The 26,962-nt window shown below is 38.8% G+C and overlaps 3 protein-coding genes across 8 annotated transcripts in view; 2 read left to right on the top strand and 1 right to left on the bottom strand.

Moving 5' to 3' along the window:
* LOC143464955 (cilia- and flagella-associated protein 61-like) overlaps nucleotides 1-6,559 on the top strand; it is a 9,191-nt gene extending 2,632 nt beyond the window's left edge. Inside the window, exons 4-22 of one of the 2 annotated variants that reach the window (XM_076963038.1) lie at nucleotides 103-278; nucleotides 405-532; nucleotides 617-751; nucleotides 855-1,071; nucleotides 1,285-1,550; nucleotides 1,768-1,868; nucleotides 2,007-2,202; nucleotides 2,431-2,559; nucleotides 2,729-2,875; nucleotides 2,958-3,078; nucleotides 3,245-3,396; nucleotides 3,468-3,681; nucleotides 3,817-3,920; nucleotides 3,997-4,200; nucleotides 4,285-4,555; nucleotides 4,714-4,981; nucleotides 5,221-5,410; nucleotides 5,530-5,907; nucleotides 6,046-6,559. In XM_076963038.1, coding sequence (XP_076819153.1) covers nucleotides 103-278; nucleotides 405-532; nucleotides 617-751; nucleotides 855-1,071; nucleotides 1,285-1,550; nucleotides 1,768-1,868; nucleotides 2,007-2,202; nucleotides 2,431-2,559; nucleotides 2,729-2,875; nucleotides 2,958-3,078; nucleotides 3,245-3,396; nucleotides 3,468-3,681; nucleotides 3,817-3,920; nucleotides 3,997-4,200; nucleotides 4,285-4,555; nucleotides 4,714-4,981; nucleotides 5,221-5,410; nucleotides 5,530-5,907; nucleotides 6,046-6,279 — 3,631 coding nt within the window. In that variant the 3' untranslated portion in view covers nucleotides 6,280-6,559. Of the gene's footprint in view, nucleotides 1-102; nucleotides 279-404; nucleotides 533-616; nucleotides 752-854; nucleotides 1,078-1,284; nucleotides 1,551-1,767; nucleotides 1,869-2,006; nucleotides 2,203-2,430; nucleotides 2,560-2,728; nucleotides 2,876-2,957; nucleotides 3,079-3,244; nucleotides 3,397-3,467; nucleotides 3,682-3,816; nucleotides 3,921-3,996; nucleotides 4,201-4,284; nucleotides 4,556-4,713; nucleotides 4,982-5,220; nucleotides 5,411-5,529; nucleotides 5,908-6,045 lie in introns of both variants that reach the window. The other variant, XM_076963037.1, reaches the window with a different exon arrangement.
* LOC143464960 (NAD-dependent protein deacylase-like) lies at nucleotides 1,739-26,962 on the bottom strand. Of its 5 annotated transcripts, none has more exons than XM_076963046.1 (6): nucleotides 26,783-26,962; nucleotides 24,076-25,642; nucleotides 23,198-23,904; nucleotides 4,692-4,917; nucleotides 2,050-4,627; nucleotides 1,739-1,855 (listed from the first exon to the last, which is right to left on the bottom strand). In XM_076963046.1, exons 1-2 carry the CDS (start codon nucleotides 26,860-26,862, stop codon nucleotides 24,766-24,768), a joined length of 957 nt encoding a protein of 318 aa, XP_076819161.1. In that variant the 5' UTR covers nucleotides 26,863-26,962; the 3' UTR covers nucleotides 1,739-1,855; nucleotides 2,050-4,627; nucleotides 4,692-4,917; nucleotides 23,198-23,904; nucleotides 24,076-24,765. The 5 variants fall into 5 exon arrangements, with proteins under 5 accessions (XP_076819161.1, XP_076819158.1, XP_076819159.1 ...); XM_076963043.1 differs by having other exon boundaries at nucleotides 2,050-4,604; XM_076963044.1 differs by having other exon boundaries at nucleotides 2,050-4,599.
* Nucleotides 11,322-23,929, top strand: LOC143464956 (NADPH oxidase 4-like). The gene is made up of 14 exons (XM_076963039.1): nucleotides 11,322-11,646; nucleotides 13,368-13,463; nucleotides 13,569-13,679; nucleotides 15,431-15,515; nucleotides 20,251-20,348; nucleotides 20,564-20,664; nucleotides 20,859-20,936; nucleotides 21,186-21,648; nucleotides 21,728-21,895; nucleotides 21,972-22,095; nucleotides 22,351-22,759; nucleotides 22,994-23,111; nucleotides 23,212-23,387; nucleotides 23,474-23,929. Exons 1-14 carry the CDS (start codon nucleotides 11,590-11,592, stop codon nucleotides 23,592-23,594), a joined length of 2,205 nt encoding a protein of 734 aa, XP_076819154.1. The 5' UTR covers nucleotides 11,322-11,589; the 3' UTR covers nucleotides 23,595-23,929.

Here is a 26,962-nt window from a genome sequence, read left to right as displayed (position 1 = left end):
CATGAAAATCCAGAGATTACTACTATTGGATATACTGTAAATTGGTGTGTCACTGTTAAACCGTAAAATTAAAAGTCATTTCCAAAATCTGGTGTCTTTCAGCCTATTTTTGCATTACTTTGTGGCCAAGGATGACTACACAATCGGTTGTGCAAGTGAAATTGTAAGGACAGTATTTAATGCTGTGCCTGAATTGAGATTTATTTTTCTTGTTTTACCACTTGGTACTCAACCAGAGCCAGCTCTTGGAGAAATTTTTCATCCATTGAAAGCAGAAGGTATTTCCTATGCTTGTTGTAGGTATCATAACTCTAAAGATGAGGTATACTTTTGTTTCAGTTATAGCGGTAGTTGTATTTTCATCATATGTAAGTTTTGCATTTTTAACTCATATTTAATTTTAGGCCATAATTCATTGTACGTTTGTCAACGACACAACCATGTGCCACTTCTGCACATACGGCAAGCTGTTGTTGAAGACCACGATGACCTAACTCCTTTGTTTAAGCGATTAAACAATAATCTCACTGAAGTAAAAATTTACCAATTTGTTTAAATTAAATTGTCAAAAGATCATTAACCAATCTACGAAAGATAACATTAAATATTTTTACAGACATATGGAAACTATTTCCTTGCTGAAATGATTGAAGCACAAGATGAAGATAACCATGCTTTAGTGGCTGAAGTTGGTGGAAAAGCTGTTGGTTTTATGAGCATCTGTTCCCATGTCAATGTCAAATTCTTACAGGTATGACACATTCACTGATACAGTTACAGCAATAAAATTTAGGCACAGTGTTTCTCAACATAAGTGATACAGTCGAAGACATAATTGTACTTTGGTGCACAAGGATTGCTTTGAATTGAACCCATTTCATGGACTGTGCAAGCCACATGAGAATGACATACTCAAGGAGGAATATCCAGAAACTTCAGAAACAGAAGAACCTTCAAGTTCTGATTCTGCTCCCGTGCAAACTGTTCCATCCACTACTTCTGTCTCTGAAATACGAGATCAACCCAGTAACGTTTCAATACATTCTGTGTCTGACGTTGCTGACAAACCTGGCACTGGTAAGCGATCTATGCAAGTTTCTCATTATGGAAAGTAGAACGAATTCTGCTCAATTACTATTTCAATTAATTTCTCTTAGTAATTAATGTTATTCTTTGCTGAGGACATTTTAAACAGTTTTAATTTCAATCACTAAATAAATCCCCTTATTGTGTTTCTAACATTTCGGGAAAAAACAAGTAATTTTTATGTCTATTCTGATTAAGCATCTCATGAAGAGCGTGGATCAATATTGGCACCAACACCATCCGATCACGGAGTGACTCCTGCACCTTCCCAAGCATCTCTGAATGGAGCAGTCCTGACAAGTTGCAAACCAAAGCTTAGCGAAGCTCACATGGGCACAAGTTCTGCTTCCCTTGTCTTGGAGGAGACTCTGGAAGAAACGGGGAATAGTGAAACAGAAGAGGAAGAAGATGTTTTCCTTAATGATAAACTTGACAGCGATACAGAAAAACAACATCCATTTGAAGTAAATATTTTTGAAACTAGTCAAACAGGACAGGGATTTAATGTTGGTTGATATGTTTATTAATGTAACAATGGTGACACATCAAACTACTAAGAACTGATTGCTTTTGTATCAAACTAATCAAGCATGACTAAGAATACAATCCATTAGCATCTCTTGTTTTTTTGCGTTAATATCTTCTTTTATAAATCTTTTAATCTTTTCTTTTAATTTGTAGCCAACATATGCTGGGGAGTCAAATGTCTTCTCAATTCAGTTATTCTGCATTAGTGAGCAATTTGAAATGAGATCTTCAGATTTTCTTCCTGAAATATTCAAGTGAGAATGAAGATACATAGTTTGATTTGAGTCAAAATTTATACATATTAACATAAACCGTCATAGTTAAGACTTCCACTGTTTAGTATTTCATTGCAACCTATCAAGGTATTTTATAACCATTTTATTTTCCATTAGGTTTTTTCCAAATAAGGACATTGCTGTTATTACTGTTCCGCACCTGGTGCCAGAATTTCCTTTGATCCAACAGTTTGTTCGAGTCACACCCAAACCGATCGCAAACGTTCCACATGAACTCTACGTCTTTCATCGCCATGGGCTCATAAATTCCCACTTCAGAGTCCGCCTTGCATGCACTGTGGATTATGAGCAAGTATAATGCTGAATATATCATGCTTAACCCAGTTAACCATATGTTATAATAGTCTTAGTTGGCTATTAGTTAAGAATTTACATTTTCACTATGGGTAGTTCCCCGTTTTTTATTTTGGTATTAGTGCTCACATAACTTTCTCGTTAAAGAAAAATTGTCAAACATATTGAAAAAACGTTGCTTTTTGTTAAACAAATCTACTTGAATTCATCATAATATGTGCAATAGGTTGAAAAGCTTGTAGCTAATATTGACATGAATGAGCATTTGCTTGAGGATCTACGACGATATAACAGTGCTCGTCGGGATGCAGATGGCACAGAAATTCAAGCGTATGTTGCAGACTGCCTTGGACAGGTAATAACTTTGTATTGTAGTTGCTAAAATATATGCCTAGTCTTCTTAAACTTGTAGAAATAGTCATTAGACATTATAGAGATAGAATATAAAAATCTGCAAAAGAGTGTATGGTCTAAATTTGACAAGGAATGTATATCATTGAACACTGCTAAGTGTTATTTTGCAGATTGTAGGAATCTGCATTATTCGAAGAGAAGAATACATAGAACACATTCGATCTCATTACAACATTGAAGACTTCATATACTTCAATCACCATCGTAGGGATGAACATGGACATCTTCATCACTTCGTTCTTAATCCCATCTTTCAGGTAGTACAATGACTTTGAGCAGATTTAAGTATTAATACATAATAGTTTTCAAAGTTTTTATGATATTTTGTGTCTTTTACAGCATTACTCTAAGCATTTCTTGAAAGAGGTTTTAAGACAAGGACACAAATCTTGTCTTTACTATCCTCTCTACCCAAATTATACAGAACAAGATTGTGTGAACAAACATTCTCTTGCCACAGGTAAACTGAATGTGTAAATTATAAGATTAGCCAAAAGATCGTACATACGATCAGTCACTGATAGGGTCGTACATGAAACTTTCATTCAAATTGGTGAAATATGCTGTGGTAGTTGCAAAAAATATGAGATTTTAAGAAGCTTTTAACTTTTTATTCATATTCGTAGGTCTTAACTTCATGGTGCCCGTGCGTGCCAGACGTCAGATTGATTATCCTCTGGAAGAGCTGGGAATCAATGCACCGTCAAAGCGAGTCACTGCAAAGTTCCCTCTATATGCTTTGAACCACATCAATCGCAAGTTAACTTTAGAACCTAAGGCATGCACACCCACAGTACTATACACTTCAGAAATACAATTGTTAGATTACAAATGCTTCCTGATACACAGGTCACCATCAATGCTAGAGTTGTGGTGATTGGAGCTTCAGATGTGGGCATTGCGTTTTTAGAAAGTATTTGTTTCTGTCCTCATTTACGTTTTAACAATCTCACACTCATCTCTAAACGAGGGTTGCCCGACTCCCTACATTCCAGTGCATTATCTTACACTTCTGATGACCTTGCATACCTCTCTCTACGCTCATGGGTCAATGTCGTGCAAGGTTTGTAGGTCTTATCTTTGCTGCGCTTGTGCCACAGTGATTTTGTGCTATGTTTGCTATAAAAGGTTGAAGTTGAATTTAAGGCAACAACAAGTGGACAATTTGTGCTATTCATTCTGCATTCTTCCATTATAGGAATAATGACAGCAATCGATCGTTCCAAGAAGCAAGTGGTCATGTCGGATGGTGCCAGAGTATCTTATGACCATCTTATCCTCTGCACTGGACAACAATATCAGGTAAGATACATCTCGGGTATCAAGTGCCTCCACTTTGTTGTAATCTTGATATGCTGCTATGCATCTCCTTCCTTAGATTCCAGCTCCAACAGGCGCAGATGTGGAAAACTCTGCGACTAATCATGATCTTTCAAAGAGTGCAGTCAACCGACCACTAGATATAAACCTTCCAGCTCCAGAGAACGTTATGGCGCTTAATGACGATTGGAACCTTGTCAGGCTACGTCAGTGGGGTACGAAAATGTCTGCAAAAATGGACAAAGAGAATAACCAGGATACGGTGAGAGATTATTTAAAAGCTATTTGAAAGAGGAACTGAGTGTATAGTACGGCCAACACTTTCCTTATGAGATGAATTTCGCAGGCCTCTGCGGTCGTTGTTTATGGCCGTACTTTCGACGCTTACGTGACAGTGCAAGACTTGCTATCAAGCGGTGTGCAAGGCTCGAGAATAGTGTTGGCGCGGCCGCCAACGCACAATTCCAATGGAGCGCTCTGCGATGATGGCTGCAACGGCGACCCCTTCAACGAACCAATTATTAGTGACGCAGTAGCTGCAGGACTCACAGCCGCAGGAGTTCGAGTTTTGGACGACCACGTTCTTGCTCGCTGGGATGTAGAACCAACTAACACAGGTGATCACTAACTCGGAAAACGTACCGGATGGCTTGCGTGTGCCCTGCTCTACATTACCAACTCATGAGACACTAAGACAGTTGTCAGTGTGAGAGACTGGTAAATGGAGAGTAAAGTGACCAGTACAATAGTTACCTGCAAGCTGTGCCGTTTTCAGGTACCAAGATAACCGCTGTGGCGTTCACCACTCCAACCAAACCCCTTCTTTCCCTTTCATGTCTTGGTTTGGTTTCCCTTCATCCTCGTCGAATCGACCATCGCACCTTCCTCGCGTGTAACGACGCATGCCTGGTCTTTGACGGCCGTCTAGCGATAGACTCTAACTTTAAGACCAATGACCCGGCCATCCGTGCCGCTGGATCTATGACCAAATACGCACGACGTTACCATGCAGATGGATACGGTTCAAAGCATGAAAACTTCAAGTTTGTATTATTTTAGTTCAGCTGAGAGCTTAACGCAATATATTCCGTAAACATGCAGCAGCACTTACCAACTCTGCGCACCGTGTAGTTGTAGAAAACACTGAGTAAGCCCGTAATCTGTAATTCTACATGCATACATAGATAATGCGTGACTATTTTCCAAAGGCCTAAGTGCTTCAAAAAACTGGCGCTATAATTTCGTGACCTTCACCATCGTTTTAACCAAATTTTCTACGCAGTTCAAGAGAAATTGGCTTTCGACTCGCAATGACTGTGTTGCCTCTGTTTGATCCAACACTGGATGGCACTAACGAGCAAAATGAACCCCCACCTCCGACACCAGCGACGACCGTGAAACCAGGCACTCCTGGCACGATGCTCACAGAGAACCCACACGACAAATTAGTGCCGGTGTACACTGACGCAAAGGTAGGCGAGTTAAGATACTTATCTTTAACTCCCCGTTTGCATTTCATGATTCTGAAAACAAACCTAATTGCTGGAATAGAAAGATACCAACCTGGCAAATCTCATGTATTTTGCGTTAGGTAACTTACGGTCAGCTGCCAGGGGGCTACAAGTATTTACACGTTCGGAAACCAGGCGAACGACCGGCATATACCGCGCAGTTGGAGAGCCCGGAACACGGGGATGAGATCGTAACTGGTTCGTCGGAGCGCGGGAATTACTTTCGCCTTCACATCAGCCAATACCGACGCGTTGAGACGGTCACGTGTCTTGTACGCCAAGATGCAGTGCAGCTGCCCATGACCAATATCGTGCGTTTGTTTGGGGTCCATGAGCGTTACCTCAACAACCTTCTATCTAGAGTCAATGAAGGACTCATCAGTGATCTCTACGCTTTCTTCCGGGAGCCGTGGGCGCTGGCGCTTTTCCATGATCGTTTCCAAGACTTCAGACAGGAGGTGACCTTACTCATATTGATATATGATACAATGTATCTGTTGTAGGCGTACACACAAAAGAACATTGTACTACCCAATTTAAAAATTGAGTTATCAGCTGTGTAAGGAACGATGTTGATATTGTTGATCCATCGTCAGGTTCGTGATTTGCTTTCATGTCCCCCATCTGGTGCCTCAAGTTTGTCTTCACTGGAAGCTGACGTGCGCCAGCTCGTGGAAGAGGACTTCAACGTTAACAACCAACAGAGGGCAACATTGCGCGAACGCTACGCAGCAACAGGACAGCGAAAAGCAGTGGAAGCCAGACTTCTTAGCTTCCTCAGTTACAACTACTATCATTTGCCTATGTACGCGAAACCAGGAATGGTTTAGAGTCGCTTAAAACGTGGAAATAGAAAATCTGAACTTCAATTCACTCATCTTCAACACTTTGTCAAACGTCAAAATAGAAAATAAAACAAAAAAGCTTGTTTTTCTTGGTTTATAAATAGGCTTTAGTTTAAAAGATTCACATGGATTTTTAATTGTTTGTTAAATACCTTATCAAACTGAAATTACAGCGCTCTGGAGTTTTTAAAATGTTTTTATTTTGCGCTAAATTTTGTATATACTGCGTAGAATTTTACTGTGAAAAGAAAAAAAAATTCTTAAATATTTATTTGTTTTGTGGCCAGGCCGATATTGTCTGAACCAAACAGCAAACCAAAATACTTTGAGGAGTTGCACATAGACGTATTGCGACGGTTAACCGGTGTCAACACCTGGACAAGTTGTTGGGTAGATTCTGCTGATTATATTGCAGAAAATATCCGGTAATTTGCAGAAAAACAATCCTGAGCCTGCGAATGGAATAGGACTCGCCAGCCTCTAACAATGGAGCTACTTCCCTTGTATTTTGAAGTTTGAATAGCTCGTTGTGAACGAAACCTACAATAGACCAACCGCGCTTGGTCAGGTGTACTTTGTGCGCGCAGTGAAGTTTACATTTCTTGTTCAAACTCGACTGCTTAGTTTTGACAGCAGAATTGCGTTTCTCCCCAGTACGGAAGTGCATTGTATAAGTCAACTGCCGGCAGCCTTTCAAATCAGGAATCGAGCACTTCTGAACACAAAAGGCTAGCTTGCAGGATGTGGTGAACGATTTCTGCTTCCAAGATACATGAACTAACTGTTCAATGAAGCCTTTGTCTTTTGCTTCGGCGAAATATCGCATACCTACAGCAATGTAACTTGACTCGACTTTCCAACAAAGCAGACAAGAAAATGTGGATTTCACATGCGACGACCACCGGCGCTCCGGTTTGGTCGCATGATCTCGAATTTCAACACAGCTATAAGTTGCATTTGTGGAAAAATGTCATGCAATGTCAAGCAATACGGCTACAGGCAAAAGACAGCTTTTCGTCACCGATTGAACATCTGGTGATTTATGGATTATATTGGTGAGAAATAAGTTACTTTGACGACATCTCTCTATCCAATGAAAATCGTGTTTCCGGTTTAGTGCACACGCTTTAAACGTTTAATCAAAGAATTAAGCAAACCGCAAAAAAATCCAACAGATAGCATATCTCTGTTACAGTCAGCAGAAACAAACAAGTTTCTGCTAATAATTTCAAATTGAACCAAGTCAAAAATGCGGATTTCGGAAGTTACTTGACATTACGGTAATGGTGTCCAGCTGGATCTGACGAGCAAAAAAACAACATCTCACACCCTCCTCGATTAAAACATTTCAAGAAATTTACGTAATTGCATTCCGATCTTTCCGGTCAACCATTTTAAGATTGTTGCACTATAAGCTATTGCTTCCTGCATTTTATCTCATAAACCAATGTTAAAATGTATTCATTAGAACTAGCACTTCAGTGACAATACTGCCCCACAAAGGTGTTTATTTTGACTGCGCAAGCAGTAACAAATCTGAGGTATTACATCACAGTATCGGCTTGCAATCATGCAGAATAATAAATTCCGTTTTAACAAGCTTGGGCTTGGTAGTTCTGAACACAAGTAACATTTGCATGTCGAAGGACGCATGTGGCGGTGCCAATTCATTGGATTGTGTACGTGGCAAGCCTTCAAGTGGTACACTTAACTCGAGACCTTTCTTCACCTGCCGTTAATTGACAACCTGAAAGTGGAACGACAATTGGAAGAACTTGAATTTTTTAGAGGTAACCAACATAAAAGACTCGAACACAGTTCTACTGCCGCTCTTTTGAGTGCATCCACATCCGCATCCGCGATCAAACGATGATGTAATGGAATGAACAGAGATCAAATTCGATGAGCGGATGGCTTGACAAGGATTGCTTTATATATAGTATTAAGTCCAATGACAAGACTATGAGTAATGGTGTATATTTAACAACGCGCTACAAGGCTTTTCACTCAAAACAGCGAAATGCTTGTCGAAATAGGAGTGAGAGCTGACCACAGCCACACAGGCCAAAAAGCATAAATCCGCACATGAGGCGACATGGGCCGCTCCCGTTCCCGAGACAAATGATTATCGACGGCTCTACAGCGTTTGCTGCGCGTTCGGCAATACTGCAAAGTCCACATTCCGCCTATGTGAGTCGTTAAAATGGATAGGTATCGGCGACGCATTAGTTTGGCTTGTTTACCTCATGCGCATGCCACTTTATACCGCAATCTGTCTCACTTGATGGATAATTGTAGAGGGCATGGTTTAAACGACCCGTTCTTTGTCCTCCGTGACAGGCCAAGCGTGGTTGCGCACAGATTTAGAAAGCCTGGAATGCGCAGCGTGCGCTATTATAAATATTCCTTTCATACAACCCATAACTTGGCGTTGAAAAACGAGACGCAATCATGACAGGGTGTGAAGAATTTTAAGTGGTTAAAAGTTGCTTACTCTTGAATTTTGATGCATTAATCTAACTATAAGGCCTTTTTAATCGTAATTTCCTTGAACATATATCAGCGTAAATTTAACTGTTGTCTCATTTACAACTATATTACTAAGACATGTTAGTTGGACGTAGGCGGGGAATGACGAATAGCAAAGTCCGACCCAGCTGATAAATTAAACAAATATTCATTTAGAGCAGAAAAAATGTATCAATTGAAAGCACTTACTGTGTTAAACGACTCGTAAAATAGGTCCCTAATTCCACGCTGAGTTGCGAGTGATTGCGATTACGGGTAAGACCGCAGAAAAAGTATCCAGCATTAACATTCAGGAAATACTCAACATTATTGCTTCGCGAAGGTTTTAAAATCTTCAAACTTCAAAACTCTTAAATTCCAATAGCGCGGTAATTCGTCATTTTAACTGGATTAGCTTCCGCTGAATATGGTGACTAAAACGAAAATAGCTGCTTCTTTACGAAGTGGAACAATTTAAGAATATAGCCTAATAACCGCCACGCCATTAAGTTCCTTGAACACAGAAGCGTACCATTGAAAATTTATATAACTTCGTCGGTCTAATTGCCACGAGACCTCGGCCAATGCTTTGTATGATTTGTCGCGGTTTAGCTGTCAGAAAGTCTTGCCTTAGGGGAACGTTTATAAGAAGGAAACGAGACGTCATATTCGCCAAAGAACCGTTTCTGTATTTGCGCTGCCAGAAGTTCGCCTTATTTACCGAATAGCTTCTTTTGATAACTCAGATGGTTTCCCCTCTTCAGTACGGACTTTCTTTAACGATGCGTGACGGTGTGCCGGTATATAAACCAAGGTCCTACCTGATTTTGAATTATTCGCGGCTGGCCGGCGTGGTCTCCAAGAGTGTACGAACTGAGACTTTATCAAACGGCAAAAGTTTTGTTAATGTTTTGCTGCAAGTAAAAAGAGCAGCAGCGTTTTTTAAGCAGGAAAAGGTGGAAGACGCAAGTTATCTTTCAGATATGGAGTGGGCGCGTGTTTGCAAGAGAAACCGCACGATCTCAAACAACACCCCTTCCGTTGCGGATAAACGGAATGAAGACTCCCCAATATAGTTCTACGTGACCTTTCGGCGGTGACACGAGGAAAGCCTCCGTGATGACGAGACCAAACAAATATCAAAGATTTTGGCGCAGGATATGCCGTAATTTTATCTATCGGTTGAGTTGAAAAATTAGATATGTTGGATTGTCTTCGGAAGTTCGAGAATTGCAAAATCGTCTGCAACGTTTAATAAATGGAATGGTCATCAAAAATTTGCACCAAGGTTTAAATTCGGGAAACGTTTTAGACGCGATAACTACGCTGGTTTATCAACCACATTTTAATGAAATGTTTCTTTTTCCCGATTCAAATTCTAACGTTATTTGATATGCCCTGATATAAGCTTAGAAGGGGTCAGAGGAGAACGATTTTATAACCATCAAATTAACATATTCGCTGAGCTATAGCCATTGGAACGAAAGGCTAGAAAGTAGACAACTACTTTTGTCTGGAACATCCCTGCGGTAAAACTATAATCATTTTTCCCAACAGCCCCTTTGAATTTAAGCGAGTATCATCTATATAGGTCGGGGTCTGTATTTTGTCAGTTTAAGAAAACAATCGGTTACCGACATATAGCGTGCCTAACGTGTAAGTCTATAGAAAAAGCATGTTTTTTGTAGCGAATATAGAAACCACCATCACGCCCAAAGCGTGATGTGTGAGTCTTTGTTTTCATCGATGACGATAAAAATTGCTGATTCAAGCACCCAATACCGCCAGTTGATGTTTTTTTTCATAAAACGCTGTTTCAAGATCTCGTTTCGTGGCGTCTGCTTAATTCTAAACAGGGTCTACGATGGCTGGGGCTTACTCATACAAAACCGCTAAGACGCAAGTCAATACCGCATGGTACAAAATGCGCAAGCGTGCGGTTAAGGTTGAAGTTGTAAGCAGGCAAGGAAAGATAAAGCTGGTTTTCAACATACACGTGATATGGCAACAAACATTGTACCTAGGGGCAGAAAAAAACTTAGCATTAAAAGCCAGGAAACAGGGAAGAACATATATGAGACGGTTTTAAAGTAATTCAAAATCGACTAATCCAGAATGAATTTGCGACAGAACAAGATGCATAGAGGTTATGTGGAGCTTCGTCAACTGCCAGCACCACAAAAGGTCGGCCCGTGTGAAATTCTCCCAAACTAAAGCGTGCCACTAACCAACCAATCAAATTCATCTATCAGCGGGCTGGCTTTACAACCAAAGCCTGATGTTTGTAAACAAGACTTCAGTGCAGTCGAAACAAAGACTCGGCGATGTCAACATTCCTCCGCAGTTGACTTAGTCAGCATCGTGAAGGGGCAGGCGACTTTTTATAAATAAAAATAACTACACAAATGCTTGTTTACGGAATAGACGGTGCCAGCAAGATATCAGATACCGTGATTATGTTTTCATTTTGAAATGGGAGAAAAAGGTTGCCCAAACGTATGACGTATATTACAAGCTTGCAACTAATTTTTCAGGGTTTAGGATCATACGTTTTGCCAGTAAACAGCTATTGAAAGTTTAAAATGGAATAATCTTAAGTTGCCTTATAGCGTGGGTTGTTAGTTGTTACATTGTGCGAGTTGAAAGATTTTGCTGTTGTAAGCAGAAGTTAAGAAGCAATATATAAAACCCGAACGATTCGCAAAGAATTTTATTTCATATTAACGGCGTGTTAAGAAAGTTTGCATTCTATTCTTCACTTCGATCAGAATTACAAGGAAGATTAAGATGCTGCCGTCGGTAAAAAGCTATCTCATCAATCAAAGCTTGAAGCACTTCATCGCGGTAAGTTGAGTTGAAATTACTTACAACACAAGAACTATAGGCAGCGAGATTCTGATAACAGATTTTTGTTCTTTATTGAGATAAAAAAGCTAACCTGACAAATAGCCTTTTTCGGCGACAAACTGTGTAAGTTCTTCGTTTTTGTTTAATTGACCTATTTCAGAGCACCGTTATAAAGTTGTTAGTGTACCCTTAAGTGGAAAAGAGCGGCATGAGTAACCGAAGCATGGTGAAACTAAACAAACTCCATAAGATCTGTTAAAACACGCTTTTGTACAAAATTTGGTGGGGTGGATGTACCACTCAGACTGGTTAAATAAGTAATAACGTTAATGTCAAATCAATCTACTTTCATTTGTAATCGTATATAGCTTCGTATCCCGGGAAAAACACTGCCTAATTATTAGGCTAACATATTGCACCTTGTCGTTCGCTTTCATATCCTATTATTATACCACGTGTACGAGTCTGAATGAATAAATGTCGTATGTGACATGCAGAAGTTATTTAGCGTGAATAAGGGGAGATAACACGACGCCAACAGTAAGAGACTGATCGTATCTTATCAAATGGCAAAACGGTTGACAACTATATCTCCGTGAGACGAACATTCCGATAAAGGCAGTAACAACGTGCTTATGATGGACTGCAAACAAAGTTTCGAATCACAAAACTTGATGCAAAAATGTATCGGGGTCACCAGTTAAGCCGCGATTATGAGAAGAAAATCGCTTTCGCAAACACTCCTAGTAGCTGCCTATCGAAGCAAACAGACAGCTCAATGACCCCTACAAACCTAACCGGGTATCGGGTTATAACCGTTAATGCCCCAGCCAAACCGAGGTCAAAATGTACCCAACTTTAAACAAATGGTAATTGATCAATGTATCTTGGGTCGACAAACGTCACACGCGTCAGCAATTGAGCATCTCCAGCACGTGCGGCCCTTGGCGGGCCGTTGAGAAGAGAAAGTGAGTTAAGGTTACCCGGCCGAGTAACCCAAGACCGCACAGACCCCAACTGCCACTCGAAAACCCAAGTATGCGGACTCAGGTAACTAAGACCTAATTTCACTCTCAAAAGCGCTCCCTGTTGTAATCCCATCAGTAAAACGCGTACAATCTGCGAAGGTCATGTTTGGCCGATATAAGATTTCTGCATTAAATGCATTTTAACGCGATTTTCACAGCGGTGTCATGTCGGTTAGTCGTACAGCGAATATAGGCAAAGAAATTTGAGAATATTAGAGGTAAAGCGTGGGAAACTGTAAAGAATATCACTTTACGTATTTTTTGAAGCAGCCTTTTTAATTTCTTTGTTTCATAAAAGTGAAATTTTATGATTGGCACAAGTCACAAAACGAGGACAAAACACGCAAATATTTCAGGCATATTTCGCATATCTCAAGCTATTCGTTCTACCTTTCCAGACGAAAAGACAACAAAATTGTACAACACTATAAAACTCTGAAGGGCCAATTACGGGGTTATTGCGATAACAGGACGTAACAATTATTACCGTTCTTTCCATATATGAACATTGACATTAAAAATGCAGACACCGGGCACAATATTATGAGGAGCGTTCTGATATTTCGTATTAAAATGTCGAAGAAATTCAAATGACTGTCGCATTTTTCTAATGTTTGCTAAGTCAAATTACGTTAGCAGCTATTGTCTCGGCGGAAAAGCAAATATGTAAATAACTCTTTTTTCCCGTAGGTCGCTTGGCTGGCGATTAATGTTGTGCTTTTCTATTACACTTTCATGTACTACTACACTGGTCCGCAGTTTTACTACCTTCACAAAATGCTTGGAGTAAGTATAATGCATTATGAGTTGTAAGATGTAAACGTTCTCTAACAACAATGGCATATTCGTCAATTCAAAATTTCAATCCAAAACAAAGTATTTTTGTGCTAGTTGGGACTATGCATTAGCCGAGCAAGCGCTAGATGCATCAACCTCAACAGCACTTTGCTGCTGATTCCAATGTGCAAGCGACTGATCACCTGCATGAGAAGTAGCAACTACGTAAGTTTATTGATTTTGTCTTAACTGTTCAGCCGATTGAATTAAGGTCATTGACTCCCTCCACAGCTCTGATGGACGCGTAATTACAACGTGAACCCAAATAGGCTACTGCGATTTCTGCTTTAAACACTTATGTGTTTTGCAGGATTTCTTTTTCTGATGACATGTTATTTTCAGGCGTTTTTTTGGTATAATCTTAAGTTAACCCATCAATCAATGCATTTACCCACAAAGCTCTATTTGCTATATGTGTATAATCAGCTTTATCTAAATAGTATCGCGAGTGTCATAAAGCGCCTTAGGCATGGCTATTGAATGAATCATGATTCAAGAATTTCTCAATTTAAGTTCTTCATGGCAATGATCGTTCAGTATGGAGTACATATTGTGACACCACCTGTTCGCTCTAAATAGCACTACCACCACGAAGCCGGTCGCTGAACTACAGCGGAGATTTAGCGGTTTTCCATTAGTTTTGTTTAACTCATTTGTGAATACACAGCTGTCAAGACTTGAGCCTGTTATATAGTTTTCCATTGTAGTTAAAAGTGCCAACACAGCAACGAATATTTACAACATTTAATTTCGTCAAACTTAAGACCAAAGAGTTGATGCTAAAGATATTTTCACCAAAAAAACAAACCACTTAACCCTTAAATTTGGGGTAACCGCAAGGATAAGAGAACCGTTCGCAGCATTTTATAAGCTGCCCAAAATAGGGTTCAAATTCAGAGAAATCTGAAACTGTTTATTTTAACGATATTTTAAGACTGATCGAATCAGCTGATTTGTAAATTTAGTCATGTTGCTCAAGCAGAAAAACTAAACAAACTCAGACACGTCAATCAGCGCTCATGTTATGCTGCCCACCGACTGTCAAAGGTCTTTCGCTCGATTTTCTCATTGGGTTATCTGTTGTAAGATTAACGACCGTGTGTTCTCCACTTAAGTGAATAATATTCCTTGCAATAGTCAATATGCAATGATGCCGTAGTCTTTAACTGGATTTGCAAGTGCACAGTGTCGGTTATCACAACAACACTAAGGGTTAGTTCAAACTTGTCAATCACCACCTTCATACACGGCATTTGTTTGAACAAGGGCCCGCCATCTTCAATCTGACATCGGTCCAAACTGAAAAAACATGCGGCAGGTTGAGATAGATATCACCCGCTGTTTGTAACTTTTGCTCCGGGTAAATAAACAATGTAAAAGGGATTTTACCAGGTTGCAAAAAGAAGCGTCGCTGTCGTAAATCCATTTACTTCTTGTCGCATCGGTTTCCCTTCATTTTACAAGCGTTGTGCCTGTTCGAAACGAACTCCCCAAATACATAATAGTTTGTAATTTGTCACTGTCAAGGCTGGCAATGGCGTTGGGAAAAGATTAAGTTTAATTTGACACAATCAACAATTTGCGTTCAAAGAGCGATGATTAGGTCTGTCAATAATAACAGCGGAAAACATTGGCCATAAAAGTTGAATATTGATGAGAGATTGCCGATGACGAAAGCGGAAATGACGCTGACCGAAATTTTCGCAACTACAAACTCAGTGAACTCAATAATAATTAATCTTAATAATAAGCGCTAATCATCCAAGTTCTTTTCAGGCATCCGATTGCTTGCGTAGTAATGCAAGGAAATTACATTGAGAAAAGCAACTTTTATTAAATCGTATATGAATGTGCTTTTCGATCCCAAGTTGAAATGTTATTCTGTTTACTTCAAACTTCTTTTCTTTGCTTCGCAGCTCATGGGAAGACAAGCTCGCAGAATGCTGGACCATGGAAAATCTTTTCATATTTACTGCGGTCACCTACTGTGCTTTCTAGCCGGTAAGCAAACTTAGAATCTATTGCTCAACAAAATCGGTGTGCTTGGTCAAATGTCTGTTAAAAACTCTGTTGGCATTTAGCATGTTTGTTTCGGACTGATAAGAATTTGTTGTTTTGCTTCATGGCCAAGTTTTAAAAAAATGGTTTAAACAAAGAAAACATATTCAAGACTAATTTTTCCAAACATTTGGCGACGGCTCGAATGACCATGACCCAAATGTCTCGTTAATCAGACGGTCGAGAAGTCGTTGAACGGGACAAATTTCGCATTCTAATTGGCAAAATGTTGCAATAACGCGCTCACAGCATCTACTTTTCGGTCTTCCGAAATGCAGCAAATCTTGCACAAACGTGAACGCGATACCTGATGTCGAAAGTCATGGCCATAATATGTTTGCGATATATACAAGTGTTTGTTATATACACAAACGTGTGTCTGTGTTGCTTGCTGTTAACCGTGTTTAACAGCGGACACGTTAAACGTTGGCGCCTTCAAACTAGGTCCTTGACACATCTCTCTAAACGATTAATCTTGTTGTGTCAGCTTTGACATCGCAATTCCACCTCCCGCAGCAGTTACTAGCCATAATTTGTAATTTTGTTTAATATCAGATGACGATGAGAGCACTAATAGCTTACCACAAACAGCGTTTAAAACTCTATGCAGTTCAATGGCTCCTAGAGAAATATACTTGCAATTCGAGCAGGTCAGTTAAGCAAAATGCGTCAGATTACGTGGTTTGCCAAGAAAATAACTCTTCAAACGAAAATTAGAATTAAATTTTCAAAGTATACGACACAGTTGTCTCCAAAAAAAAGAATGTTGAAGTCCAAATGAAAACATCGACTTGCGCACATTTTTAAACATTTGGATAATCTGGTGAACGAAATCGTGCATCCTTTTATCCAAGTGCATTGAAGATTTATGACACGAAATTAAAGAATTATACAATCAAAGAGAAACTGGGTGCAATTTCACAAAGCCAATTGCAACGTTTTTGACCTTTGTGTTATTGGTCGAATTATTGCACTGTAGACAATCAACGAACTGTAGCAGAAGAAACAAAACGAATTTTATTAATTAATTTGACAGCACAGCACGTGCCATTGAATGGTCGAAGTATTGTCACTATCATCGCTGAGCAATGACGGATTATTTTAAAAAGCAGCTATATATAAATGTAGCTTAATACCTAAAGGAGTATACGTCGGCAAATCGATCATCAGAAAGATCAGCTGATTATCATCGCTAGAACACAAAACTGCGCCCAAAAACGGCGTGCACACTTGAAATTTGTTGGCAACTGCAATTTCCTCTCCCATTCTTCGCTCGCAGGCCGACGGCTGCGCAGCAAATCTGAGTCCAACAGGTCTCAGGTCGCACCGGCTCATTTGACCGCAAATCCTCTTGAAATACGAGTATGTTGTATATTATACATGTTCACCAGAGGTATCACTACGTTTGTGTATCAAAATTCACCCAAGACAAGTGCGTTTCGATAATGGGTGATGACACGAGCAAAATCTTTGTTAAGCGTTTTTTCTACAGTAGAAGCATAACGGGTTCGCTCACTGACTATAACGTTGCACCACTTCGCTAGAAGGGTTTAACTTGGAGCAGGGATTACGTAATACGCTCTCAAACGACTGATGTTCTTGCTCGTAAGCGTGCAGCAGGGGAACTTCAGATGTGTCAGCTCCACTTCAAATTGATCATTATATTTTGCATTTGACAAACAGACTGGCCGGTGTGACGTAATTTGAGGCGAAGTTTTCCATATATGTTTATAGTGCAGCCACTGGAGCACAAACGCGACCAGTAGGAAAATAATTTTCCTTTGTTAAAAGTGAAAATCCCCTCCTGGCGTCTTGAAGGGGCTCAGACAGGTCCGGAAGCTTCTGTTGTTGCCTCCGAAAGATACTTTTTCTGCGGCGCTTAAAAATCATAAATTATCCCAATGTGTCTCATCCAGAGCTCAAACGAACGGTTTAGATTACGTAATTGTAAACCGGCGGTCGTTTTGCCATTGTGTCCTTCCGTCCTTAACATTAAAGCATCTATTGTTGTTAATGCGACATCTGCGACGTCGGCGTCTGTAATTTTATTCTGTTTGCTTACATGTCGTTGGTTTATGTTTGGTCGCAAAATAGCATTGTTTGGTCTGGTTCACATACAGGTTTACGTAAACTTCCCGAAATAGCATTAAACCGTTAATTTCGCCCTTGAAAAGTAAGCGATGCGTCATCAGTTCAAAGGATATGGTTCGCGTATTGTTGTGTACACAGAATAATTCTTTTCACAAACCGGTGATGCAATTTAAATTCAATAATAATGACATCACCCGTGACAAGGGATCTTTCCTGTCTGGTTGTTGGGGGAGGGTGACAAAGTAAAGTGAGTTCAAAAAAATGTCGGTATAGTCCAAACCTTTACGCAGTGAACCCGCATCTCAAACAAACCGATTAAACCTATCCTACTGACCTTCCATGCTCGCGTAGTATGATAACATTTGTTACAATCAAAATACCTACTTATTAGTGAAAAGCTTTAGGTTTAAATAAACGGAGCTTCAATAGGTAGTAAAGGTTTAATTATCTTGATCAAGCGTTCAAAATTTACAACCCCTACCGCACAGGAAGCTTCCATATTTATATTTTAAACCAATGATTAATTATCGTAACTACCGGTACTTCAAAGTATTAGAAGCCAATCAGCATAGGTGCTAATAAACTCCAATACTACTCGCAAAAGCAAAAAGCATTGTACATGCTACCAGTTACAAACTCGGTAAATTCACGCTTTGGTGTCCATGCTTGGCCATTAAACTCATTAACAGTAATTTTGCAGCTTTATGATCGTAACAAAAATTGGAAAAACGAGATATGTTACAAACGTAAAAATAAGGTGCTGTGTAAGTTAACTCGAGATTGTACAAGCGACGGAACTTGGCTCGTAATATAATATGGCTTAGTGCACCCTGTACTATCGTGGCACTAACTACAACGTGCATGGTACTGACCTTAAAAAATATCTTAGTACCATTCACCGTTATACTTAAAAGTACTCTGAAGAGTTGCTTACAAATGATTGTATCATCGTTTTTTGAGTAAACCCGTTATTAACGTGGTTCCGCTTTACGCGGCAAAATCTAGCCAGGTCGTCTAAATATCTTCAAGCACGTCTGGTCGAAAATTAACTCCATAATTACCTTTAAATTGCTTACTAAAACCCAAGTGAAAATAGCTCACTAGAGTTTTCAAGTGGCTACATCACATGAAAATGGTGTCATCTACAGTTGAAGACGTCGCTGAAAAAAATCGTCATATTTTTATTTTATCTGCTGTGAGTGTTTACTACATTCTCAGTGATTTCACCGTATAGTGATTTGCCATAAAAAATATGCAAGATTCAAAATCGTCTCCGTGTTATCTTCGCTACAATCGTGGTAAGCTTCCATGACGGGTAAATTTGTTTTTTTACAATTATGCCATCAAAATAAAAATGAAAGTGGCCAAATCAGGAGTTGTTTAAATAGCACGCCTAATGGCGACACTTAAATCAAAAAGTTTCATTTTGAAGCAATTTGTTTATCCTAGGCAAAGATTCCTATTTTGCGAGAACACCCACACGCTTATAAATATGGCATAGGGCCGAGCTCTAGTGATCCTGTCTGTTCTAATTTGGGGTCATTCATTTCCTAATCCGTCCTATTTGTCTTCCGGACACTCTAGGATGGATTTGCAATGTCTACAAAGTGACTATTTGTTTTGTTTGCGACTCAAATTGTAAAAGAACTTCCCAACAGCCAGCCCCAATCCAATTAGGGTATCCGGCGCTTGTGCTTAGCGGACGTTGTACGTGCAGATGGTTTTGGTCAATTGTCTTGAAGCCCTTATTTAGATCGAAAATTTCACTTTGAACCTCGGTACCTATTGTGAGCGAGATAATCGGGTGGAAAATATTCTTAACCATAGAACAATCATATTTGGCAACGATCTGTTGCAATGAAAACATTTTTCATCGTGTCACGTACACAAAGTGACTGCAACGCACATCCCATACATGGCTTTGTACCTTTTGTGTTATGATTTTGTTTTCTTTGTAAGGGCGATGTGCGCATGGCATTTGTTATCAAAGGGCATTAACTAATCATGACCAGCAAAGTAGTTCCTCATCCAGGAACGTTTTTTATCTCGTACCACTTCATTAAGACAGTTTATGTTGTGGTTGTAGCACAAGGCTTGCGCTCTTGCGTTCAGGGGTAAAAATCGCAAATGAAAAGTTTGTTAACCCCGGATTTGATGAAAAACAACTCTCCGCCAGAAGCATAGTTGAAGCGAGGACGTTGATTGATTTACAAAGTAATGTAACAATGTGATGTCATTTGATACTGGCACAAACAAATCGCTGACCACCATTTTATGAAATACTTGGGGGGGATTACGTAATATTTTGGAAAACATTTGAAATTCATTTTTCCAGGTTGTAGTCATGATTGGTGACGAAAAGCGTACGTTTGACTAAAGCTATTTTACAAAAATATATCAAAAGAGATTAGTCGATGGACCTGGGATTAACTGAAGTAAAAACAGCCACAACTGGAAAATCCGTGACGCAGAATTGAAATCATCGTTTTAAAATTACTGTACCCTATTTTTTACTAAACATGCCGGGTATGAGGGCGTGTACTGTAGGCCTTTGTACATTTAAAAATGTTTTTTTCTGTTTTTAAAGTGATACATTGCGGCGCCCATGGATACAACGTGGTCTACTTTTCCAAGTACTACAATCCCAAGTATAGCGAGTTAAACGTGGCAAAATATACAAATGAGGTATGTGACCTTTCCCGCAGAATCTTCCCCACACAATTACGCTCCTTGAGATTGTGCAAAACCAGTTGTAATTTATCCTTCTGTCGCACAATTTCATTACGGACGCAAATACGTGTACGATTATTACCGCTAATGAGTCATATTCAACAACATGTTCATCTAAGATTAGTTTTGTTGTCATATTTCGCTTATTAATCGTAAATCTATTTTTACAGAATCCTTTAATTATGCTCGTTACAACATTAGCGGGTCTGACCGGTCTCTTTCTCGTTTTTACGCTTGTGGTCATTGCGGTTTTCGCTTCAAAACCAATGAGGTAGGATAGCTGAAGGAAATAACCAGTTGATTATAATTATCATTAGTCACAGTTTTCAATGATTTAGAACTTATGACAAACAATCAACATGATAAATGCCGCACATGAGTGTTGAAATACTTGCGTATAGGAAGAGTAAGCTAAAACAATGAATCTGTCAAATCAAGTATGTAGCTATATGTTTTTTTTTTCAGAAAGAAACATAATCGATTTTGGGCCACGCACCACATGTTTATAATATACTACGGTCTTCTTCTTGTCCACGCCATGGAGTAAGTAGGCTATATACAGCATTAAGAACATTTAATTAAAATCCAAAAGCGGGAACAGAGAAATCACTCTGAACAGTTTCTTAGGAATATTTAATTAACTTTGAAATCTCGTGTAAGCAAAATTAATACAGTAATAAAAACTTATGTTGAGTTAGTTCATGTGTATGAATCATACTTGCAAATTGTAGCTTGCGCCACTTTTCGTACAAATTTAGAAATGCCAATGTTAATCTTATGATTGTCCTTCAGCGGGGTGATTAAGTATCAGACGAACCTAGACGAACACACACCCGGATGTTTGATGATCATAAACCAAGAAAATAACGACACTGCATCGATGGAACCAATCGTTTTCCCCGAACCCGAACCACATCCCGAACCGATGCCTCACATGAAGAAAGCCATGGTAAAACGAGAGGCCGAACAGGAGATGTCAAAGAGAAAGACGCATAAGCAATCAAAAATGAGAAAAAGGGACAGAAAAACAAACCGTACAATACCGAAGAAACCACCTACGCAAAAAGTACCTCAAATGTTTGATGACACAAAATTCTACCGAATGGTTATGCCAGAGCCCGAACCCATGCCGCACGGTGGTGATGTGCAGTCAAACGGAACCCTCGAAATGGAAAAAGTGTTTTACAACGGCACTTGGATGAGTGCGAAACCATGCAACCAACCACGTCCGAAATTCGCTTCCTGTCCAAAAGAGGTAAACTGACAATACAACTTGGGTTTAAGAATTGTTCACAAAGGGTTTAATCAGCCGATGACAGTGTTCAATGTTGTAGGTGTGGATATGGCTTTGTCTTCCATTAGCACTTTATCTCGTGGAGCGCTTAATCAGACTCTTCCGTGTAACGAACGTTCCGGCCGAAATTGTCCATTTCAAACTTCACCAGAACGAAGTAATGGAGTTAAAACTCTCACAAAAAGGCTTCAAAGCAAAGCCTGGCCAGGTAAATCGTAAAGGCAATAGCTGGCATTACATTGGAGTGCGGTTTTTAAATATCTGAATTGTGATGTGCCTTGCAGAATGTCTGGTTGAGATGTCCATTCATATCTCATGTTGAATTGCATCCCTTTAGTTTAACTTCAGTCCCGTGTGAGAACGATCCGACATTTAGCGTACACATTCAAGTAAAGGGAGACTGGACAAGTAAGAGCTGTATACACTGCACTAAAATTGTACATTATTTGCAATAAGGCATGATCTACATTTAAGATTTTCGACAAGCAGATTTCGAATTTGTTTGTTTCTGTTAGATCACCTGTGTTCACACTCTGCTAAGTTAACGAAACATAAAACGGTAAAATCTCTGTGTGAACTCTGCCTAACACAGAATAAACAATCTACAAATTCATAAATAGTTGAATGTTATTATTTTAACGTTAATAAGCACATTTAATTTAGGTAAACTGTATGAAGCATTAGCAGAAATTGACAAAAGTCAACCAAGCAAGCAAGACACTACTTCTGGTCATCAAAACGTGGAATTGATGAGTAATAGACAAGACACCGCATCACCAATTGAGTTGCATGTAGAAACATGCAATAATCAACAAAACATTTATGCTAGTTGTGAATACCAAAACAAGGTCACTGCCCTAGCAGACCATACCAAGAGAGAAAGCGAAAAAATTGTCAGAAAAAAGAAGGAATTTGATGACACTGCAGAAAATCAATTTCCTATCCTAAGATCAATATTTATTGAAGGGCCAACTGGGAGTGCTATGGAGGATGTTTACAAATACAAAGTCTCATTGTGTGTGGCTGGTGGAATTGGAGTCACGCCATTTGCATCTGTACTAAATGCTCTCCTGTAAGTATTGTCAACAAGCATTCAACATCAATCTTTACCTGGAAGTAAAAGATTGTCTAAAGTACAGCTAGCCAACATTACAATAATGCTGATAAATAATGGGCTATTTACAAAATGCTCCTTCATACATGTACATTACTATGCTCTTTATATTTCTTGTACTGTACAGTATTATCACTATAATTGGTGCCTAGTTATTTGACACTATATCAATGGGTAAGCATATTTCATCAGGAAAGACCAAAGTGTGTTCAAAAACATGAAACTACAACGCATGTATTTCATATGGGCTTGTCGCAATACAGAATCATTTGAGTGGTTTGCAAATTTGATTGAGGATGTGCAAGTAAAAGTAAGCATTTGTTTTTAAAGACAATAAACATCTTGTGTGCTAAATTGTTTTTAAAAAGCATTACAAAAACTATAACAAATGCTTACCTGCGATTTCTCAGCTGTGGAATCAGAGTTCGCCAGATTTATTGAGTGTACACTTGTTTCTGACACAAACACAACAAAACCATGTGGAATCCCAATGCCCAACACTAACAAAACTAAAGCGTTGCAGGATCAGTTATTCTCGCCCAAATATAGCTGACATTGTGGAAACTGTCAGTAAATGCCACCCCAGGTAGTACAGGATCTTAAGACCATCTGTTGGTGCTAAATTTGACTAATCAACTGTTAGTAACTTTTCTCTGTGGTTTACCCTTGCAGGTCAACTGTCGGTGTTTTCTCTTGTGGTCCACGAAAGCTTCTGGAAGCAGTAAAAGCTCAGTGCTTGCATCCATCCTCAAATACCAGCACAAAATTTATATTTAACAAAGAAGCATTTTGATTTCTTTCAATGATGCTTTTGTAATTTTCACTGTCTTTAACTTATCAACGTTGAGTCAAATTCAGCATATCAGTTCCAGCGTTCCAATTAGTTGTTTTACCGTGGTCTTTATTTATGCAGCATAGATTTTTATACATATTTATTATTTTTTTGCAGTATTACATTGTTTTTCCATACAGAACTTCTCTTTCATGCTGCTCTTTAGGATAAATTTGCATTCCACTGTAATTTTTGATAAAACATCCTCTCTTCACTGATTTTTATCATAATTGTTGTCATTTTAAGTCTGTTGCAGTTATATAGTCAAAAACTGTAATAAAAATTGATTCACTGCATTTATTTAGTGTCCCAGTTATCAGCAGATCATTTTCTTTGTAAAAAATTTGAACAGATAGTTAAATACTGAAGAAATTCTAATGATGTTCATAGATTAAAAGTCTGTAAAGAGAAACATTACTAAACTGTACAATGATAGTACAACCTTGAATATTATAAAAAGTTCGTAAATATCCAGATATAATGACGATTTTGTACACAACTATTGGAGAAGACCACTGGCAAGTTCACTGAAATACCTAATAAAAACCATATAAAATATTAATTGTTAAATAAGTGCAGTGTAATTATTATTACTCTTTTATAAACTGTTTTACTTGTGATGAAATTTTTGAGGGCAATAAACTTTAAAAACTATACAGTTCTTTAGATAAAAAAGAAAATTTCCACCTATAGCACAATGCTTTGAAAACCTGGTTGGTTGTATGTAACATACAAACTATGCGTTTAAAATTCCATTGCAACAACACACATAAATTTTGGGCCCACTTAGTCAGTTGATAAGTGTACTTTTCTAGACATCTTTTTTAATTTGCAAAAAATTGAACAAAGTTCCTAACTAAAATAAACTTAATTAAAAAGGAAATGGTGTTTGCTTGGCAGATCCACTGCCTCTGTAACAAACAAGCATAAATGTAACCAATTCAATACATATATTATTTACAAAAAACGTAACCAGAATACCAGACACACAATTATTGTTTTAACAAACCCTGCAATGTATTTCTTAAACTGTCTTTCAAGTCATTGAGCGGCAGGTGATCATTTATTGTAATCTTAATCAATAACACTCATAACACTGTATTATACCTATATCATATATATACAAATAATTTTAGTTGGAATCATCCTCTGCAAGTGCCTGGGGAACAAACACTCCTGCAGGTCCGCAAAAGTGATACTTGAAGTGACGTGTACCTGGGGTATCTTCTAGATTAAATTCTGCAACAGTTATACCTCGTAGAGCAACCTGTGGGGCAAACATGGCAGCAGGATAAACAACAGAAGACGTTCCAATAACAAAGCACATATCACAGCTTTCAACTTCTGCAAATGCAGCAGAAAGTACATTTTCATCCAAATTTTCCCCAAACCAAATAACATGTGGACGTAACAACCCACCACAAGATGTACACTTTGGTAGGTCTTTTATCGGAATTCTTGCATCTGGATTACCCGCATCTGGAGCGCCTTTATTTCTCAAGGCTTCACAAATGGGACTATCTCGGTTTTCTTTAATTTCACCACATGACGTACACTTTGTTTTAAATAAACTTCCATGTAGTTCAAACAGATTATTTGTTCCTGCAACCTTGTGAAGTTCATCAATATTTTGAGTGACAACTACCACTTTGCCGCCAACGTTTTCAAGACGCTTTTCATACTCAGCAATGGCAAAGTGTGCAGGATTAGGAGTCTTGCTATTCATGACTTCTCTCCGGTGATGATAAAATTCCCAAACCAAAGATGGATTTTTTGCAAAAGCATCAGGAGTAGCTAGATCCTGAGCTTGGTACTGTCGCCAGTAACCCCCAGCACCTCGAAAAGTTGGCACTCCACTTTCAGCACTTATCCCAGCTCCAGACAAAATAAGAACGTGACGAGCCTTTTTGACTTCATTGCGCAACGCAGCCATATCAGAACTTGGTCTTGAAAGCTCTTTATGGATGCCAACCTGCTTGGCCATGTTGTTGAAGTATAATCGTTCGTACCTGTGTTTGAAGAATGTCCCAAATAAACTTTTTAACAGCATAACGTTGCAGATGCTAGCCTATAGAGCTATGCCGCAAACTTGGTAATTCCAAGATTTTCAAAAAACAAGCCTAGTCACCAAAGAATATGAACATTAAAAATGTAACAATAAACCTACCTAAACAGATTTCTGTTTAAATATAATCATATGCCCGTGAAATAAAGGAAGGCCGCTAAACCCTGCATGCTCGATTCAATCAATCAATTAATCGTTTTATTTTTTTGTCAAAAGTGTGGTGGGGACGAAAAATTAAGCCAGTTGTTACAAGCACACAATAATGAACAGGAAAAGTGGCAAAGCCAAAAAGGCTTAAAACGTTCTCAAAAATAATCAAGATAATAATTGCTGGTAAAAACTAGCATGGCCACTAAACCGGTAATTAGCTAACTCCACAAAACATAAGTGGAAAAAAACGAAATTATGCAGACGAGCAGGTGGTGTGTGATTAATACTGTCACTTTCAAAAGTTTACAATGTTCACACAATGTAACTTATTTTTTAAACTTCCGCTAAACTGTGTAATATGTTCTTTTTGTTTACATGAAGTAATTTGTTTGCTGACATGAATGTGTGTAGTTTTTATAGTTGCCTCCAAGTTGGTAACCTCGGTAATTTTCATTCACTTACTTGATTTTGAGTAGTTTTCATAAATTAGCGACAAGTCAGCAATGTAACTTTTATTTGCTAACTTGAATTGTAACAACTGAATGAATGAAATGTAAAACATGGAATGGTGGGGTCACTGTGCACTACAATGAAAAGAAAATGTTTGTACATAGTTTTGAAGACATTGATGAAATATGTACAAAGTAATGACCGACTCCTTCTCGGCAGCTCACATAACTTAATTAACTGTGTATAAAGCCTTTGGTATCATTTTAGTTTGGGTAAATACATTCATGACATGTGCATAGCATAGCCTTCAATTCCTAATTGCAAAATATTGTATATTTTATGACCATGCATGATATGACAAAATCTTTGCACAATTTGAACCCAGCCGCTAACCCAGCTATTGTGTGCGGACTGAGACTGAGGAGGCAGATGATAAACCTTGGTGCTGAACTGTCATAATACATAATACGTTTTGCCAACACACCTCCTTTTTCTTCTTTGCAGTATATAGGTTCTGATTCTGGCAGTGATTTTCAGCAACATTTGTAAATTTTCTTTTTTCATGTAAACGTAGCCTTAGTTTAGTTGGCGGCTTGGCACATTGCCTTCCAGAAATCTTGTTATTAGTCATCACTTACCGGTATAGTATACCTAGACCCAAGGG

The sequence above is a fragment of the Clavelina lepadiformis genome, chromosome 7 (genome assembly GCF_947623445.1).
Source record: "Clavelina lepadiformis chromosome 7, kaClaLepa1.1, whole genome shotgun sequence".
NCBI classification, from domain to species: Eukaryota; Metazoa; Chordata; class Ascidiacea; order Aplousobranchia; family Clavelinidae; genus Clavelina; species Clavelina lepadiformis.
The sequence above is the reverse complement of the archived record's forward strand: the minus strand, read 5'-3'. Positions and strand labels throughout refer to the sequence as shown.

Coding starts and splice junctions, on each gene's coding strand:
- LOC143464960 (XM_076963046.1), bottom strand. CDS start 26,862: ATGAAAAAAGAAAATTTACAAATGTTGCTGAAAATCACTGCCAGAATC. Junction 25,643..26,782: donor CTGCAAAGAAGAAAAAGGAG/GTGTGTTGGCAA, acceptor CTTCAAACACAG/GTACGAACGATTATACTTCA.
- LOC143464956 (XM_076963039.1), top strand. CDS start 11,590: ATGCTGCCGTCGGTAAAAAGCTATCTCATCAATCAAAGCTTGAAGCAC. Junction 13,464..13,568: donor ACCTTCACAAAATGCTTGGA/GTAAGTATAATG, acceptor TTTTTGTGCTAG/TTGGGACTATGCATTAGCCG. Junction 21,649..21,727: donor TCGCTTCCTGTCCAAAAGAG/GTAAACTGACAA, acceptor TCAATGTTGTAG/GTGTGGATATGGCTTTGTCT.